At 42.1% G+C, this 18,452-nt stretch overlaps 1 protein-coding gene across 2 annotated transcripts in view; it reads right to left on the bottom strand.

Moving 5' to 3' along the window:
• The window catches only part of LOC138783296 (cadherin-19-like), a 107,688-nt gene that overhangs the window by 75,230 nt on the left and 14,006 nt on the right, over positions 1 to 18,452 (bottom strand). For both annotated transcript variants that reach the window (XM_069957833.1, XM_069957834.1), the window contains one exon: positions 14,192 to 14,486. In XM_069957833.1, coding sequence (XP_069813934.1) covers positions 14,192 to 14,486 — 295 coding nt within the window. The remainder of the gene's footprint in view (positions 1 to 14,191; positions 14,487 to 18,452) is intronic.

An 18,452-nucleotide genomic window follows, 5' to 3' on the forward strand; every position in this document is an offset into this window, starting at 1 on the left:
AATGGTTCCAAGGAGCCCAGGCAACAACCATTTCACAAACCCCCTGCTGTTCGCAGCTAATGTTCAGAAGCCCCATAGACAATCAATAGGGTGAATTTGCAGTGTGTTTTGGTTATTCCCAGGGCCTTTCACTTTTTTTTGTAACAAATTGTGGGAGTCCCAGCAGTAGAACCCCCCACGAATCATCTGGTTATCTCCCTATCCTCTTACTAGGAGATAACTTTAATTATGGGATAACCTCTTTAAGTAAGACAAATTAAGACAAAAAAATCTACATTTACCCGAGGCTAAACATTTTTGAATCTCAGGACACAACAAAGACCTTAGTAAAGATGTTAGATTAAAAGGCAATTTAAAATCCCAAACAGACAGAAGGTTCTGGGAATGCAAATTAAGGACATGCTTAATATAGGGATAAATCTGTCCTACGGATTTATTTTATGTTACGACATCTAAGAAATCTGCACTAGAATTAGCTGGGGCAGCAGGTCTGTGAACTAACATCAATCCAGAGACAATAAATCTTATACATTACTTATCTGTGAACTCATTAAGGATTTACTCTCCAAGATCATTCTGGTTTTTAAATATGTGTGTGTGTTTTCTTTAAATGCTTTTTTATATAATGCCTTTTCAAGTATGATGTTTAAAATCATTATTTTGTCATTTATTAAAAGATATATCTGCAACACTAATAATACTTTGACTTGCTAACATTGGTGTAACTCCTGGAGTCGTGGATCCGCTTTACCACCACTACCGATGGCATAAGCCACACCAGGGAGCAGAGCGTAAGGGCCCTATTACACGGGACGATTATCATGCGAAAAATCGTTAAATTGTTCTAATTTAAACGATAATCGTTCTGTGTAATTGCAGACAACGATGGGAAAATCGTTCGTATGTCATTGATCATAGATATAGATCTGAACCTAAAATTATCGTTCGCTAATCGTTCGCTGTAATTCCACGTTCGTTCGCTCAAGTTTTGCATTTTTTCACAAATCGTTCAGTGTAATTGCACATTGTTCATTGTTTTTCTGGGATCGGAAAGAAGGAATAAACGATCATAGTAACGATCGCAATAACGATCATAGTAACAATTGTAACTAACGATTATCGTATGTGTAATATGGTGAACGATTTCAGGTTAATGATAAACAATCTTGTTTGCAATCGTTTATCTTTAGTCGTTAATCATTAAAATTCACTCAGTGTAATAGGACCCTAAGGGGCTTCACCAGCGCCCACCACAAAGTGGGATGGAATTGCTGTGGTAGGTGACCCCCTGGCTTGGCTTGCTAGTGGTGGCGGGAAAGGTGCAGCTAGAGCCAGGTAGGCAGGTAGGCTTGCAAAAACACAGCAGGACTTACAGCTGTAACAGGGACAGCAGTTACTGTCTGGAACCACAGACAGCAGACACAGGGCAGGAACCACTGACAGGAGACACAGAGCAAGAATCATGGGCAGCAGACACAGGGCAAGGACCACGGGCAGGAACCACAGATAGGAAAGTATGCAGAGACTCCAACACTAGGGTCAGGATGAGGCAAGAGTTTAAAGGGAGGTGTTTTGGTGCATCAATCAATTTAACCCTAGAATGCGTATTGGGGGCCTTTTAGGCCCCCATGCTTACTTTTTTGCTATTATCTGCAAAATTACTTAAGTTAGAATTTTGAAACTCCAGGTAATCCTCAAGTCGTTTTTGGTAATATCCAGTTGTTCATATAATTTTTTTCATAGGCATTTCGGTGTAACAATGCTTTTTTTGTGAAAACCACATCTGTACGTGTTGGGGGCCTTTTAGGCCCCCATGTATATTTTATCATTTTCTCAGTAGTGTTTGTGTCTCAAGTTACTTTATTTGTACTCAGTAATGCTGGTGGGGGGGCCAGGGTGTGGATAATGCCATATGAGGATGTCATGTGATTTTGTGAGGGAGTGAGGGAGTGGTAAGGCCATAACATCATCTCAGGTCCTTCGGAATACAGTAATGAGCTGTGTATAGAGTAATGACGACAGTATACACTGTGAGCTAATTGTGAAGGACCTGAGATAAGATAAGATGTTGAGAGGAAGACTGATTCAGTTTCAGTTTCTCTGATTCTAAGAAGCCTGCAAATGGTAAAGCTATTGAGCTAAAGACATCCAGAGAACTGTACACCACCTAAAATAAAGTATAAAAGGTAAGAGCTGCTGAGGGTGAGAGGAGGGAGGGGGCACATTACCCTTACAGTGTGTCACACACAAGCAAAGAGTGGACAATCTTGATTGTGTTCATTGTTTTTTTCATAGTTTGCTAACATCTAGTCAGCAATGGCGCAGTCTTCCACCAAGCATCTGACTGACCAAGAGATTGAAGCAATTATGTTTCAAAGTGATGATGAAAGTGAACTATCTTTGTCCGATGACGAGTACCTGCCACCAGAGAATCAAACATCCTCAAGTGATTCTTCTTCTTCTGATGATGAAGAAGTGAATACAGTGGATCCTCAAGAAGTGATAAGTAGAACATCCAAAACGAATATTTTTTTGGGACAGTAAACCTACATTAGTCGGACGTACTGCAATCCATAATATTGTGAGACAGGCTCAAGGAGCCGTGGGAAGTCCCAGGTACTTTTCCCCTAAAGACGTATTCTGTACTTTTTTTTCTGACAATATGGCAGAAGAGGTCCTTTTATGTTCAAACCTAGAAGGAAGACGTATTGCTTCTGCAAAAAATAAGTCCTGGAAAAATATCTCAAAAGAGGAACTTTATGCATACATTGGACTTTTACTGCTGGCAGGAAGTCAAAAATCGTATGATGTTCCTATACGAGAATTATTTCTGGACCCACTTTCTGATCCACACTATAAGGCGACAATGTCAGTGGACAGATATGAGGAAATTAGAAGACATATTCGATTTGATGATAAGCGAACACGTGCATTGAGGTTTGAAACAGACAAATTAGCCCCTATCAGTTATATTTGGAACATATTTATCAAAAATTGCACCAAACTTTACAATCCTAGTGCTAATGTTACAGTAGATGAGCAACTTGTACCGTTCAGAGGACGCTGCAAGTTCATACAATACATGCCCAGCAAGCCAGCCAAATATGGAATCAAAATCTTCTGGATGTGTGATTCGGCATGTTATTATGGCATAAATGGCGTAATCTACTGTGGCAAAGAGGTTGGTGCACCAGCACAGAAGGATCTGGGGTCTGAAATTGTCAAAACTCTTGCTGTTCCAATATTCAGTTCAGGTAGAAACATTACCATGGACAATTATTTCACCAATGTTGAACTAGGCAATTTTCTGCTTCAAAAACATATTACACTTGTTGGTACTATCAAGGCAAACCGCCGAGAAATTCCAGAAGCACTGAAACACAATCGTCAGCGAGCACTTTATGAGAGTGTCTTTGGATTCAATAACAAAGCGACTTTGGTATCTTACAAAGCAAAGAAGGAGAAATCAGTGATTTTACTCAGTACCATGCATCACAATTGCAGTATTGACAGCAATGACAGAAAATTAAAGCCAGAAATCATCCTGTATTACAATAAAACTAAAGGAGGTGTAGACAAAATGGATGAGATGGTGGGAGAATATTCATGCAAGAGGCAAACAAAACGATGGCCTGTAGTACTTTTTTCAAATATGCTTGATGTAGCAGCCCTGAATTCATTCATCATTTATACAGAAAATCATCCAGAATTCCATGCACGGAGGAAGGACAGGAGACGCCTATTTTTGAAGGACCTTTGTCATGAGCTTGTAATGCCTCACATGATACAGCGAAGTGACGTGAAAGGCTTGATAAAGCAAACTAAAGAAGCAATGAAACGGTGTGGCGTACAGTTTCAGATGATTCCAGGGCCAGGAGAAAGAAAAAGAAAGCGCTGTTTCATGTGTCCAAGAAACGTAGAAAGGAAAACTGAGAGATTTTGTTCAATTTGTAAGGAAAATGTCTGCAAAGAACATTCTTCCGAAAAAATAACTTGTCAAAATTGTTTGGAAGACTAATAGAATAGAAAAGAAACATAATAGAAATGTAGCTGCAGCTAGTTTGGTATAGAATTCTATGCGTTTTTTCATATGTTTGTGAGAAATTTGGAAAAAAATAATTTTTTTTGTTTTATTTGTGAAAAATTAGTAAAATTTTGTTTACTAGTCATATTTTATTTAGCAGTTTTAAAATAAACTTGTAGAAGTTTTATATAAGTGTGTTTTTCCATGTGATTCGCATGGGGGCCTAAAAGGCCCCCAACACGTTAATATGAAGATTTCTGATGTCACGCATTCTAGGGTTAAATGAAGATGGCAAGCGCACGCACCAGGAGGCACCAAGGATAAGGAGTATGAGTGAAGACACATGAGACACTCTGTAGGGCTATAAAGGTAGTGTGGGCTCCAACATCCACCCATGACTGAGAGTGGAAAGAGCAGCACCAGCGGCCCACAGCAAGGACTGCCACAGCCATGACAATTGTTAAATTTTTTTCAAATATGAGATTCAAAGAAAAAAAAACTGTATATGGCTATGTTCGCACATCATACTTTTTCAAAAAACAATGTCCGTTCTTGGGTAAAACAACGGCTGTTGTTTTCAAACATTAATCTTTTCCATTGAGTTGCATGCAAATAATGGCTATTTTTGCACAAAATATAGCTTTTATTTTTGACCTGTCCTTTACATTAAAGTCAATAGATTTTTATTACAGGACAAACCCAAATGGGACAGCAGTCAATATTGAGGTAAAATAATGTCCCCATGGGTGATATTGCAATGTCTGTCGTAGGAACATGCTAAATAATGGTTGTTGTTGTTCTCAAATCTTCTACCACACAGGCCCATAAAGCCCTTCTCAGAGTTGGCAGAAATGACCCAGATCTCTCCACAGGATTTATTGAACATATCAAAATTCCTTAATCTCCTTATTGAGAGGATCAAAATAAATCAACAAATCTATCATTGTATGTTCCCCCACACACACACACACTTTTTCTTTTTTTTTTCCCCCATTACATCCCATTACAAAGTACAGTTGGCCCAGTGAAAATGAAAACATTATGGCTCTTAGGGACAAAACTGCTCTGATCATAACTTCCTTGGCATAACTTCCTTTACCTCACAAACTACATGTGGGAAGCCTGTCAAAGTAAACAACAATGAACCATACATTACTGCTTTCTGTCAAAAAGTGGTAAGCAACACTGTTGTGCATCTCTACATGGCTGGGTGCTTTGTCTCTGGACAAAAGAAGGTGAGTGGTTACACTGTGCCTCATTACATACACTCTAATTGCTAAGCTGGGTGAGATGTATGCCTCGCTACCTAGTATGTCCTTTTCATTGTGCCCTAGCATAAAATGTCACAGAAAAAAAGCATCTGTGTTATCCCATGTTTCTCCTGGTTAAGTATATGAATACTTTACTGAGGGCAATCCAGCTGTGACCCTCCTAATTCTAGGAATAGAAACCTTTCCTGTAGTATGAATTTGTCATATTCTACCTACCGCTAAACAAATAGCTGAAAATTGGAAAACATCCATGACTCCTTCTCTGTAACCTTTAATTGAAATCATCTTGAATCACTGTCTATATAAAACACTGTTCTTTCACCGATTACGCACTGTTTATGTGTGATGAAACACTGTGTTGTATTTTCTATGTCTAGTAACTGTGTATAAAAGACAAGTGGCTAAAAAGATGTGAATTGTCCTCTCTTATCTTATCTCTTATTTTATACTCACTCAATATTTCTTTCCTCCCTCATTTCCTTTTCTATGTTGTCCTAATTGCTCAATTTTTCAGTTTTTCTATTTGGCAAATGAATATTGTATATAGTTTGTATATGTAATAATTTTAGAAATTACTAAAAAAATGTTTTGTTAAAAAAGCTAGAGGCTTTGTTCACAAAAGTCTGTTCTTTACTACAGGGATGTCATTGCATTAAAATCAGTGCAATGCCGCCCGCTGTGTACACACATCGTTATATTAACAATGGACGTACACTACATTGAAACGAATGGCTAATTGATTTGCGGGCACACCCGACGGTGCACACACTTCAATTGTAAAAAAGGAACGTTCCTGCAGCCGATACACAGGTATCTGCTGCATGAACATGCTGTATGTAGCCCGGCGGCCAGCAGTTTAACAGCGTCCATTGCTATGCAACGAACACTGTTAAACATAGTGTGAGCATAGCCAGACATTAGTTAAGTATTATCAAAGGATTTAGTTTTTAGTGAAAATTTTGTTCAGCTACAGAAAAAGGGGAATCTGATAATACAAAGCCATTTCATATTCTATTAGATGAAAATGTACCTCCGATACAGCGGAAGTAAGTTTAGTTATGAAAACTAGTGGAAACAGAAAAGTTGGCATTATTTCCTCTAGCTACTTATCACAGGTCAGCTTTTCTTAAAGTAGCAAAGCTTAAGATAAGTGTATCTGTCATGATGTGCGCTGGCCTAATCGTCATGAAATCAATTCTGAAACATAGTCTGCACTTTTAATATTTCCTTTCTTATTATCTTATGATAGATATATGTTTATCCCTGGCATGTTTAACCCCTTAGCATCCCTTATATACGGGGACCGTGGCTATTATCCTGTACCCGCCGATTGCTGCAAAGCACTAATTATCCATTTAAATACTACTAAAATAGGATACCAACCCACCCCACCCCTGCTTCATGTGATGCAAGGAGGTGATCCTTCCTACTTGCTAGGCCGGGCCTCAAGTACATAATGACACAGATTCTGGCTTGACAATCATTTATTATGCCTTCCAGCATAGGTTTTTTTTTTAATAATTAAAAACCTTCCTAAGTAAAAAATTTAAATCCCCCCTTCTCCATTATATATATATATATATATATATATATATATATATATATACATATTTGCCATTACCTCGTGCTATCACCCCTTGTAAAAACTAGCACAGGACGTTCAGGTATCCATGGATATAATAACTCTAGGTCTGTTCTGTGCACAACCACAATTCTGATCCAATAAGACTTTGTACAGTACATGGAATGGGTATGGTCAGAGCCATGGATACCTGAATTTCCGGTGGCAGAATGGATTTCCAACTGTTCCTGTCCGTGTACATCATGTACTTCAAGTTGACCTGTGCCTGGTTGTTATTCATGACTTATGACTGGTTGTTACTTACTGTATGTTTATTGTATACAGTGTGTTACATACTGTACATTATTCATACCGACTGTTAAATACTTTGTAACTGACTTTAAGGGTACAAACCCACTTGGCGGGTCTGCAGCGAGTCTCCTTGCTGCGTTTTTGCAGCGAGACTCGCTGCAGATCCCAGCCCTATAGTTTCATTAGCAGAGAAACTCTCGGCAGGGATGTACATCCCTGCTGCAGTTTTGTCTGCAGCCTGCCCCATTAACCCCCTAGCCGCTGGACATTATACATTACCGGGTCCCCGTTCCTGCTTGCTTCGGGGCTCCAGGTGTCTTCACGGTCCGCCCGGCCAATCAGTGCGCTGCGGCGGGGCAGCACACTGATTGGCCGGGCGGAACGTGCCAGGAGCCGCCAAAGCAAGCAGGAGCGGGGACCTGGTAATGTATATCCTGCCCGCCCCCCCTGCAGCCCCGATCGCCCCCGGTCGCATGATCGCCCCCCGCAACCCACGGCCGCATGATCGCCCCCCGCACCCCCCGGCCGTACGATCGCCCCCCCCCCCGCAGCCCCCGGCCGCACGATCGCCACCCGCAGCACGATCGCCCCCCGCAGCCCCCGGCCGCACGATCACCCCCCACAGCCCGTGCGGCCGGGGGGTGCGGGGGCGATCGTGCGGCCGGGGGGTGCGGGGGGCGATCATGCAGCCGGGGGCTCCGGGGGGCGATTGGGACTGCAGGGGGCGATCATGCAGCCGGGGGCTGCGGGGGGCGATCGTACGGCTGGAGGGTGCGGAGGGCGATCATGCGGCCGGGGGCTGCAGGGGGCGATCGGGGCTGCAGGGGCTGCAGGGGGCTGCAGGGGAGATTGTACGGCCAGGGGGTGCGGGGGGCGATCATGCGGCCGGGGGCGATCAGGGCTGCAGGGGGGGCGGGCATCGCACTGATTGGCCGGGCGGGCCGTGAAGTCACCGGGAGCCCCGAAGCAAGCAGGAATGGGGACCCGGTAATGTATAATGTCCGGCGGCTAGGGGGCTAATGGGGAGGGCTGCAGACAAAATCGCAGCACGGATGTACATCCCTGCTGCGAGTTTCTCTGCTAATGAAAGTATAGGGCTGGGATCTGCAGCGAGTCTCGCTGCAAAAACGCAGCAAGGAGACTCGCTGCAGATCCGGCAAGTGGGTTTGTACCCTAAGTCTAAGCTTTATAACTGACTTAGTCTAAGGGTAAAAAATACATTTGTATTGTACTAACCGTCGTGCGACAGATGCTAACTGAAATATAGCTCTCTTGATTTGATAGGTGTCTTCACTGAGTTTGTATTAATAATAATGATTCAAGGGAACAAATAAAATTGATCCTCTCTTCTATTTTAGATGGGAATTGCCAAACTGGATTAACATGAAATATAAAGGGGGAGATTTATCAAACTGGTGTAACGTAGAATTGTCTTAGTTGCCCCTTAGCAACCAATCAGATTCCTCCTTTCTTCCCTCACAGATTCTTTGAAAAATGAAAGGTGGAATCTGATTAGTTGCTAGGGGCAACTAAGACAATTTTACTTTACACCAGTTTGATAAATCTCCCCCAAAGACTTTGCCATTTGTCTAATAACTAGTGAACCTCGAGCACGCTGAGGTTTGTACGAACCTGAGCGTGCAGCATTTGATTTCTGGTGGCTGAAATGCAGCCCTACAGAGTCCTGGAAAACATGGATGCAGCCTAATGCTAAGCTGTAACATACAGCTGACACCCACTGCATGTAGGTTAAAACAGCATGCATCCTGATTTTATGGTGCTAAAAAAAAATCCAGTTTTTTTAAATTTTCTTAAATAGGACATTAAAAAATCTGCATGACTAGTAAATGATGCAAAATAACAGGATGAAGTGACATCCTAAATAGTCTCCATTGGGGGGGGGGGGTACCCACACTGGAAAGGGGAGAGCAGATAGAAGCCCTGAATGCAGGAAAGACTCATATGTTCACACATTTCTTTCTTTTACATTTTTGAAAAGAAAAAGTGATGTCCATAATTTTAAATTTAATTTAAAAATTACGGATGTCATTTTGCTGTTTGGCCGCCCATCAATGCAATGATGGCTGTTGGTACAATATTCAAGTTCAGGTTTTCTAATTGGCCTTTGGGTGTATCTTTAATTACAAAGTGATTGAATTTAATAGTAAAAACGGTGAAAGGATGGTGAAAAAAGAAGAACTGGATGTGAACAACTAAAAAATAACGTCCACTCTTTGCAAAAGAAGTTCAAAATAATTGTTAAGATCATTATTTTAACATTCGTGGAGACAATGTCCATCATATTTTACACTGCATTGTACGTCCATCATTCCTTTGACTTCAATGCATTGCATTGAAGTCCATCATATTGCGGCAATAACAGGCGTCTTTTCTCTTTATTTAATTTGGTTTAAGTATAGAGAGGAAAAAGAGCTCATGCATCAATTTGCAGGTTGTAAAAGCAAACATAAATTAAGTATTTTTACAAAGTTAAATGCAAAAAATGTTTTTCCTAATTAACCCCTTCACGTCAGCCATCTGTATATATACGTTCCTATTGCACATGCCCCGTGCAGTAGGAATGTACATATACGTTCCTGACTGACAGGGGCTTTGTGATGAGAACGGGATCGCTGCAGGGACAGCGATCCCGCTCTCATCTGTGTACAGCACCGGAGATAATGAGGATCAGCTGCGATTCCGCAGCTGACCCCCATTAACCCCTTAGTGACCTCCGAAACGGCGGTCACTAATGGGCCGGTGCCGCCGCTGTATTTCATCTCCCCCCACCGTGAATCCACGGTGGGGGGAGATGAAATAAGTAAAAATCAGACCCCAGATCAGCCCCCTAGTGCCCCAGTCACTAACCCCCCCTCCCGCGGCGGCCATCGGATCCAAGATGGCCGCCGCGATCACTGTGAACAGACTAATGTCTGTTCACAGTGATCAAGCAAGAAAAATGAATGAAAGCCCCATGCTCTCCGCCACCGGAGGTAGCGGAGAGCATGGGGCAGTCATCGGGACCCCCCCTGTGGGGTCCCGGTACAAGCGATCAGCGGTATATACTATATACCGCTGATCGCTTGTGCCATGTGCCGCCGGCACTTTTTATCCCCTGTCACCATGAATGATTGGTGACAGGGGATAAAAAGTGATGTCCCCCCACCCCCCAAGTCGCCCCCCCACCCCCCCTGTCACCCCCGTCCCCCAGTCACCCCCCCTTCCCCATATACTCACCGGAACCGACGGAGCTCCTTCCTCCTCGACGTCCTGACTGCTTCTGATGTGCGCATGCGCGCCAGAAGCAGCCAGCTCTGAAAATTTAAAGTGACAGAGACCAATTTGGTCTCTGTCACTGAACTATGATTACTGTGATAGAAAATATCACAGTAATCATAGTAATACAGTGAAAATGAATGTATAAAGTACAAAAAGTGACAAACATACAAAAAAATAAAACACACACTTTTTATTATAGTAATAATTACAGTTTACTCCCAAATTACCCCTAACCCCCCCCCAGATTACCCGTAACCACCGCAGGTTGCCCGTAACCACCGCACGTTGCCCGTAACCACCCCAGGTTGTCCGTAATCACGTCAGATTGCACGTAACCCCCCAGATTACCCGTAACCACCGCACGTTGCCCATAACCACCGCACGTTGCCCATAACCACCGCACGTTGCCCGTAACCACCGCACGTTGCCCGTAACCACCACACGTTGCCAGTGACCCCCTCCAGATTGTTCGTAATCACCCCAGATTAGCTATAAGCACTTCACTCTATCCGTAACAATTCTAGATTGTCTGTAACCCCTCCAGGTTGCCCCTAACCACCGCAGGTTGGGCATAACCACCGCAGGTTGGGCATAACCACCCCAGATTGCCTGTAATCATGCCAGATTACATGTAACCCCCCAGATTGCACGCAACCACCGCACGTCGCCTCTGACCACCGCACGTCGCCTCTGACCACCGCACGTCGCCTCTGACCACCGCACGTCGCCTCTGACCACCGCACGTCGCCTATGACCACCGCACGTCGCCTATGACCACCGCACCTTGCCTCTGACCACTGCACGTCGCCTATGACCACCGCACATCGCCTATGACCACCGCACCTTGCATCTGACCACCGCACCTTGCCTCTGAACACTGCACCTTGCCTCTAACCACCCCAAATTGCCCGTAACCACGCCAGATTACAGGTACCCACCTCAGATTACCTATTAGCACTTCAGTTTATCCGTAACCACAGCAGGTTGCCTGTAACCACCCCAGATTGTCCGCAACCACCCCAGATTGTCCGTAACCACAGCAGGTTGCCTGTAACCATACCAGATTGTCTGTAACCACAGCAGGTTGTCCGTATTCACCCCACGTTGCCCATAACCACCCCAGGTTGCCTCTAACCACCCCAGGTTGCCTCTAACCACACCAGGTTGCCTCTAACCACACCAGGTTGCCTCTAACCACCCCAGGTTGCCTCTAACCACACCAGGTTGCCTCTAACCACACCAGGTTGCCTCTAACCACCCCAGGTTGCCGTAACCACAGCAGGTTGCCTGTGACCACCCCATGTTGACCGTATCCACCCCAGATTATCCATAACCACCCCAGATTACCCGTAACCACCCCAGACTGCCCATTACCACCCCAGACTGCCCGTAACCACCCCAGACTGCCCGAAACCACCTCTAGATTACCTGGAACCACCCCAGATTACCCGTAACCACCCCACATTACCTGTAATCTAATTTTTTTTATTGTATTTTAGTAACTGTGCTATTTTAATAACTGTTACTAGCTGCGGTTTTGCTCCAGCAAATTGGCGCTCCTTCCCTTCTGAGCCCGGCTGTGTGCCCATACAGTGGTTTATGCCCACATATGGGGTACCGTTGTACTCAGGAGAACCTGCGTTACAGATTTTGGGGTACATTTTTTATCCTGTTCCTTGTGAAATTTAGAAATTTCAAACTAAACCAACATATTATTGGAAAAATTCAAGTTTTTCATTTTTACTGGCCAATTTTGAATACTTTCCTCTAATACCTGTGGGGCCAAAATGCTCATCCTACCCCAAGATGAATTCTTTGAGGGGTGTACTTTCCGAAATGGGGTGATTTTTGGGGGGATTCTATTCTGTAGACACTACAGGGGCTCTGCAAACGCACCTGGTGCTCAGAAACTTCTTCATAAAAATCTGCAGAGAAAATGCTAATTGACGCTCCTTCCCTTCTGAGCCCGGCTGTGTGCCCATACAGTGATTTATGCCCACATATGGGGTACCGTTCTACTCAGGAGAACCTGCGTTACAGATTTTGGGGTGAATTTTCTCTCCTGTTCCTCGTGAAATTGAGAAATTTCCAACTAAAGGAACATATTATTGGAAAAATTCGAGTTTTTCATTTTTACTGTCTACTTTTGAATACTTTCCTCTAATACCTGTGGGGTCAAAATGCTCACCACACACCAAGATGAATTCTTTGAGGGGTGCACTTTCCAAAATGGGGTGACTTATGGCGAGATTTTACTCCGCTGGCACTACAGGGGCTCTGCAAACCCACCTGGCGCTCAGAAACTTCTTCAGCAAAATCTGCATTGGAAAAGCTAATTGGCGCTCCTTCCCTTCTGAGCCCCGCTGTGTGCCTATGCAGTGGTTTATGCTCACATATGAGGTACCGTTGTACTCATGAGAACCTGCGTTACAAATTTTGGGGTACTTTTTTTCTCTTGTTCCTCGTGAAATTGAAAAATTTCAAACTAAAGGAACATATTATTGGAAAAAATTTGAGTTTTTCATTTTTACTGTCTAATTTTGAATACTTTCCTCTAACACCTGTGGGGTCAAATTGCTCATCCTACCCCAAGATGAATTCTTTGAGGGGTGTACTTTCCAAAATGGGGTGACTTATGGGTTTTTTTCTCTCTGCTGACACTACAGGGGCACTGCAAACGCACCTGGCGCTCGGAAACTTCTTCAGCAAAATCTGCATTGGAAAAGCTAATTGGCGCTCCTTCCCTTCTGAGCCCCGCTGTGTGCCCATGCAGTGGTTTACGCCCACATATGGGGTACCGTAGTACTCAAGAGAACATGTGTTACAAATTTTGGGGTGCTTTTTCTCTCATGTTCCTTTTGAAAATGAGAAACTTTAATCTAAATGTATATATTATTGGAAAATTTTAATTTTTCATTTTTTTACAGCCTAATGGTGAATACTTTCCTCCAGCCCCTGTAGGGTTAAAATGCTCATTATACCCCTAGATTAATTCTTTAAGGTGTCTAGTTTCCAAAATGGGGTCACTTATGGGGGTTTCCAGTATACAAACCTCCTAAATCAACTTAAAATAAGAACTGGTCCCTAAAAAAAATCAGTTTTGGAAACTTTCACGAAAATGTGGTAATTTGCTGATACATTTCTAACCCCCGTAACACCCTAAAAAAGTAAAATATGTTTATGAAATGAAGCCAGAATAAAGAGGACATATTGGTAATGTGACTTAGTTACTAATTTATTTAATACAACTTTCTTTTTTTAGAAGCAGAGAATTTCAAAGTTCATAAAATGCTAATTTTTTCAATTTTTCATGATATTTTGATGTTTTTCACAAAAAACACACAAAGTAGTGACCAAATTTTGCCACTAATATAAAGTGCCATATGTGACGAAAAAACAATCTCAGAATCGCTAGCATACGTTAAAGCATCACTGAGCTATAAGCGCATAAAGTGAGACAGGTCAGATTTTGAAAAATGAGCCTGGTCTTTTAGGTGCAAATAGGCTCGGTCTTGAAGGGGTTAATATACTTCATGATATTTGTTTTTTTTTATGATATATTTCTGTTAACTCATGTGCTACAGTTAATTTTCACATGGTCACAGTAACATAGATTTTCTTTCTGCCATTTTTGAATAAATGGGGTGTACATTTACGAATGAGATGTTTCCTATAGGAAGTGTTTAGATACTGTATTTAATATTTAGTTATTTTCCCAAAAATCATGTGTTCCATATACAATACCTTTAGGGGACATCTCTGAGACTTCAGCGATGTAAGGTTCATTAATAAACTTTGGTTCATTGTCATTGATATCCAAAACTTTGATGACAAATTCAGATTCTGCTTCAACAGGAACACCTGTGACTCTATTTAAAGCCTGGGCTCTGAGAGTGTAAAATGGTTTTTCTTCTCTGTCAAGTTTTTTCAGCACAGAGATCTTTCCTGTATATTCATTCATTACAAATATTGTTCCAGCTCCATCTCCAAATAAAACATATCTTATTGAGACGTCATGTCCACCAGAGTCAGTTTTCAGCTGTAGACAAAATGAAAATATATCTTAGTACATTACAACTCTACAAACAGTGCTGTTATTGGCAATACAAGACTGAACAGTGCTGTGTAAAAGCATTTGCCCCTTTCCAATTTCTTCTATTTTGCTTTTTTTTTGTCCCATTTGAATTTTTCATAGCATCAATATACTTTTAATATTAGGTGAAGGTAACCAGTAGGCACGAAATGTGGTTAAAGGAGTATTACAAGATACAATAACGTGTCTTCTATACACAGGATTGGGGACAAGTAAGAGATCTCAACAGGTCCGACGTCCGTACCCCCTGGCTTCTTTGCTTTGAAAATAGGTACGGCACATGCCCCGCGGCTCTATTCATTCCTATAGAGCAGTCAGAAACAGCCAAATGCTATACTCAGCTCTCTCCGGGACCTCCATAGAGAGTGAATAGAGCCACAGGTCACATGCCATACCCATGGCTCTATTGAAAAAAAAGGAGGCGAGGGCTTGTATGGAGATTGCCTGTGGTTATGTTGGTCGGACCCACTGCAATCTCTTACTTGTCCCCTATCTTGTGGATAGGGGAAAAGCTATTTTTATCATGGAATACCCCTTTAATTTCTGAAAGGATGGCTGTTATCCAGTCCTTCCAGCCCATTTAGCTACCGAATCAAGCAATTACCAAATGCAGTTATTGACAGTTAAGATTTTGCCCACACATGTTGGAGTTTTATTGCAGTAATTAATGCAGTAAAATTGATTTGCAGTAAAAAAAAATCTGTACCCCCACCCCTCCCAAAAAACAGGTGGTATCATTCCACAACGTTACTCAATCCATGGTTCCAGGGTCCGTTTTTCTGCTGGTACCATTATTCCAGGAATAAAACATCCTTTATTTTGGTGGCAGAAGGGTTAAAGAGGGGCCTAGAGCATCAGTGGCCTAGGCCTGCAATGCCTTTGCCTTTTCTTGCAGCCCATCCTATTTGCCCCTGGAGCAAAGCTAAAGAAGAGAGAGATGTTGCAGGACCTGGTCCAAGAAGATTGGGGAGGTTCGGGTGGGTACAGATTCGCTTTAGCACTACAATGAAATTATTAAGTACTGCAATTAAACAACGCCTAAACACACACACACACACACACACACACACACACATATATGTCTCACAAAGTGAAGCAGCTAGAATGTCTCAAAAACCGGCTCATGATGGTGAATGACTTCTCTTGCAAACCAAATAATAACTCACATAGCCCCCTTGAATGCACCTTATATACTTGTAACACCAACTACCAGATAAAGTCGTGCGGCACTCTTTTCCAATCCAATAAATACTTTTATCATTCCATACAAACGTGAGATAGCTTAGTCATAGCCTATGGCGTGGGATATGACAAAGCGCGTCTAAGCGCGAAACAATCGTCGCCTCCCTGAGCACATCTCACGTTTGTATGGCATAATAAAAGTATTTATTGGATCAGAAACGAGTGCTACATGACTTTATCTGGTAGTTGGTGTTACAAGGACTTTATCCAACATGTTGCTGAGCACCATGGATTTAAGTCCAGGTGAGCCAGATCCTGCTATTTCCAGGACGGTGGTGAAGCAGTGCCATGACTCCAAAATAACTACTGGCTTATAGTTCACCTTATATACTGCTCAAATGGAATATCTTAACAATTTACTGAAGAAATCATATAATTAAATGACCAATAAAGAATCTTCTTCTCCGTTGATTCTCTAATATACAAACTACTCTACTTTGCTGCAAATTGTGAACCTGGTGAATCGATTGTAACATCTCTGATGGCTAATTATAGATTTATATCATATTTGATAGTTTTCCTCCTACAAGAACACTTCCTGCTTGGTCAAAATGTCATTGCCTTTTTTAAGTATTTCTAACTAATTTGTAAACTTTTCGTATTAATATTTTATAGGTAGTTATGCAAACTTCTTTATCTCAACAGGAATTCTGCTGCCTCTAGACTTAATGCTCTAATTGCATTGAAAAAAAATCTTTCAACGAATAAACGGTACTATATACTGAATATTACATTTTGAAAGTTGCAGATGCAATTGTTTAACAATCACAATAAATGCATGGCTTTTGTCTGTTCTTAGTGTTCAGTTTATTGTTAATAGACTTTTTCTGTCGACTTTTTCTTTTGACTTTGTCAAGAAAGTTAAAATGTCTCTTGACTAAATATGTTGACTTTTTCAAAAGAAAAGAAAAACATTATGGCACCGGTTAAAAACTCACAAAATATGGACTCATTTCTAAAGTTTTTTTTTTTATATATAAATAAGAGATTCTCTTGAGTTTCAAAGGAATCTTGTCCTACAATTTATATATTTCAGTGCTGTTCTGTTGGCAAAGAACAAAAGAAGAAAAATACATAATACCAAATGGTGCAGTAACACATAGCGGCAAGGTGATTACATAGAGTTGTCTTGAACATAGAGATTTGGCTACAGTTAAAGCAGTATGTAACATTAGCAAGTGTATGAGTATAATTTACATAAAATAATTGTTAGGAATATGACTTTGCGCTCTTTGGTCCGTGTCAGGTGGCCGAAGAAGCGCTGAGTTTGTCTGTGTTTTTTGCATGGTCTGAATTGTGTTAGAATTTACCAGCCACACTCGCTTTTTCTAGCAGACTTCTGGCAGTGCAGGGGTTAATGATCTACTCAGCTGAACTTGCTGCTGGGATCAGGGCTGGTCCAATCAACTGCTGGACCTAGTCTCTGATTCTTGATAAATAGCAGCAAGTTTCTTCCTTCCCTGCTGACTATTAGAGTTCACTCGCCTGCTCAGCTCCCTGTTTACCCCATTTACTCTGTTTTCTGGATTCCTGACCTTCTGCATCTGACCTCGACTATTCTCCTGTTTACTGATTTTGTACTACACTGCCCGACTGTTGCTGACCTGGTTTGTCTGACACCTCTTATTGTATTTGTTTGTCTGTCTGTGCTTTGTGTTCCACGTATTAAGTATAGGGGATGCCTTAGTGGTTGTCCGCACCACCTTGGACTGTCTTGTGGCAAGTAGTCAGAGACAGTGGGTAGGGTCAGCTTAGGGCTCACTGTCCGTGTCTTGTCAGACTGCCTTTGACATACCTGACTATAACAGTAATATAAGGGCACTAATACACCAACAGATTATCTGACAGATTTTTTTTTAAAGCCATAGCCAGAAATGGATTTAAAAAGAGGATAAATCTTAGTTTTTCCTTTATTACCTGTTACCTGTTTATAATCTATTCCTGGCTTTGGCTCAAAAAAATCTGTCCCTAAGTACAGGAGTTCTACAGTTTGCAATATGTAAAAAAAAAAAAAAAAGTTGTTTTCAGCTGATCAGGGGATCAATACCCTTATTTGGTTGTGCATTTCTGGTGATTGATCAAGGGTTTCCAAAAATTAAAAATTGTACTGCAATTTTACTGCACTGTAAATTAACGTTGCTGCAACCTGTACCCGAGGCTGAAGTGATGTTAATTTACGATGCAGGATGACACAGGCGCAAAAGCTGCGCCTGTGTCAACCGCCGCAGGTCCCAGCAATAAGCGATAGCCAGGGACTTGCCACAACTGTCAGCACTGGAGGCATGATCCAGTGCTGAGAGTTAACCCTATAGATACTGTGGTCAGCATGACCTCAGCATATGTAGGGCTTACATAGTTACATAAACATAGTTACATAGTTAATACGGTTGAAAAAAGACACATGTCCATCAAGTTCAACTAAGGAGGGGATGGATACAGGGAAGGGGGAAGGATGATAAGTTCTATACATATGCATTTATATCATTTTGGTCTAAGAACTTGTCTAGCCCTGTTTTGAAGCCCTCTACTGTTTTTGCTGTGACCAGATCTTGTGGTAGACTGTTCCACAGATTCACAGTTCTCATTGTAAAGAAGGCTTGTCGCCTCCGGAGATTGAACCTTTTTTTCTCCAGGCGGAGGCGGTGCCCCCTTGTCCTTTGAGGGGGTTTT

This window comes from Dendropsophus ebraccatus, chromosome 2 (assembly GCF_027789765.1).
Source record: "Dendropsophus ebraccatus isolate aDenEbr1 chromosome 2, aDenEbr1.pat, whole genome shotgun sequence".
NCBI classification, from domain to species: Eukaryota; Metazoa; Chordata; class Amphibia; order Anura; family Hylidae; genus Dendropsophus; species Dendropsophus ebraccatus.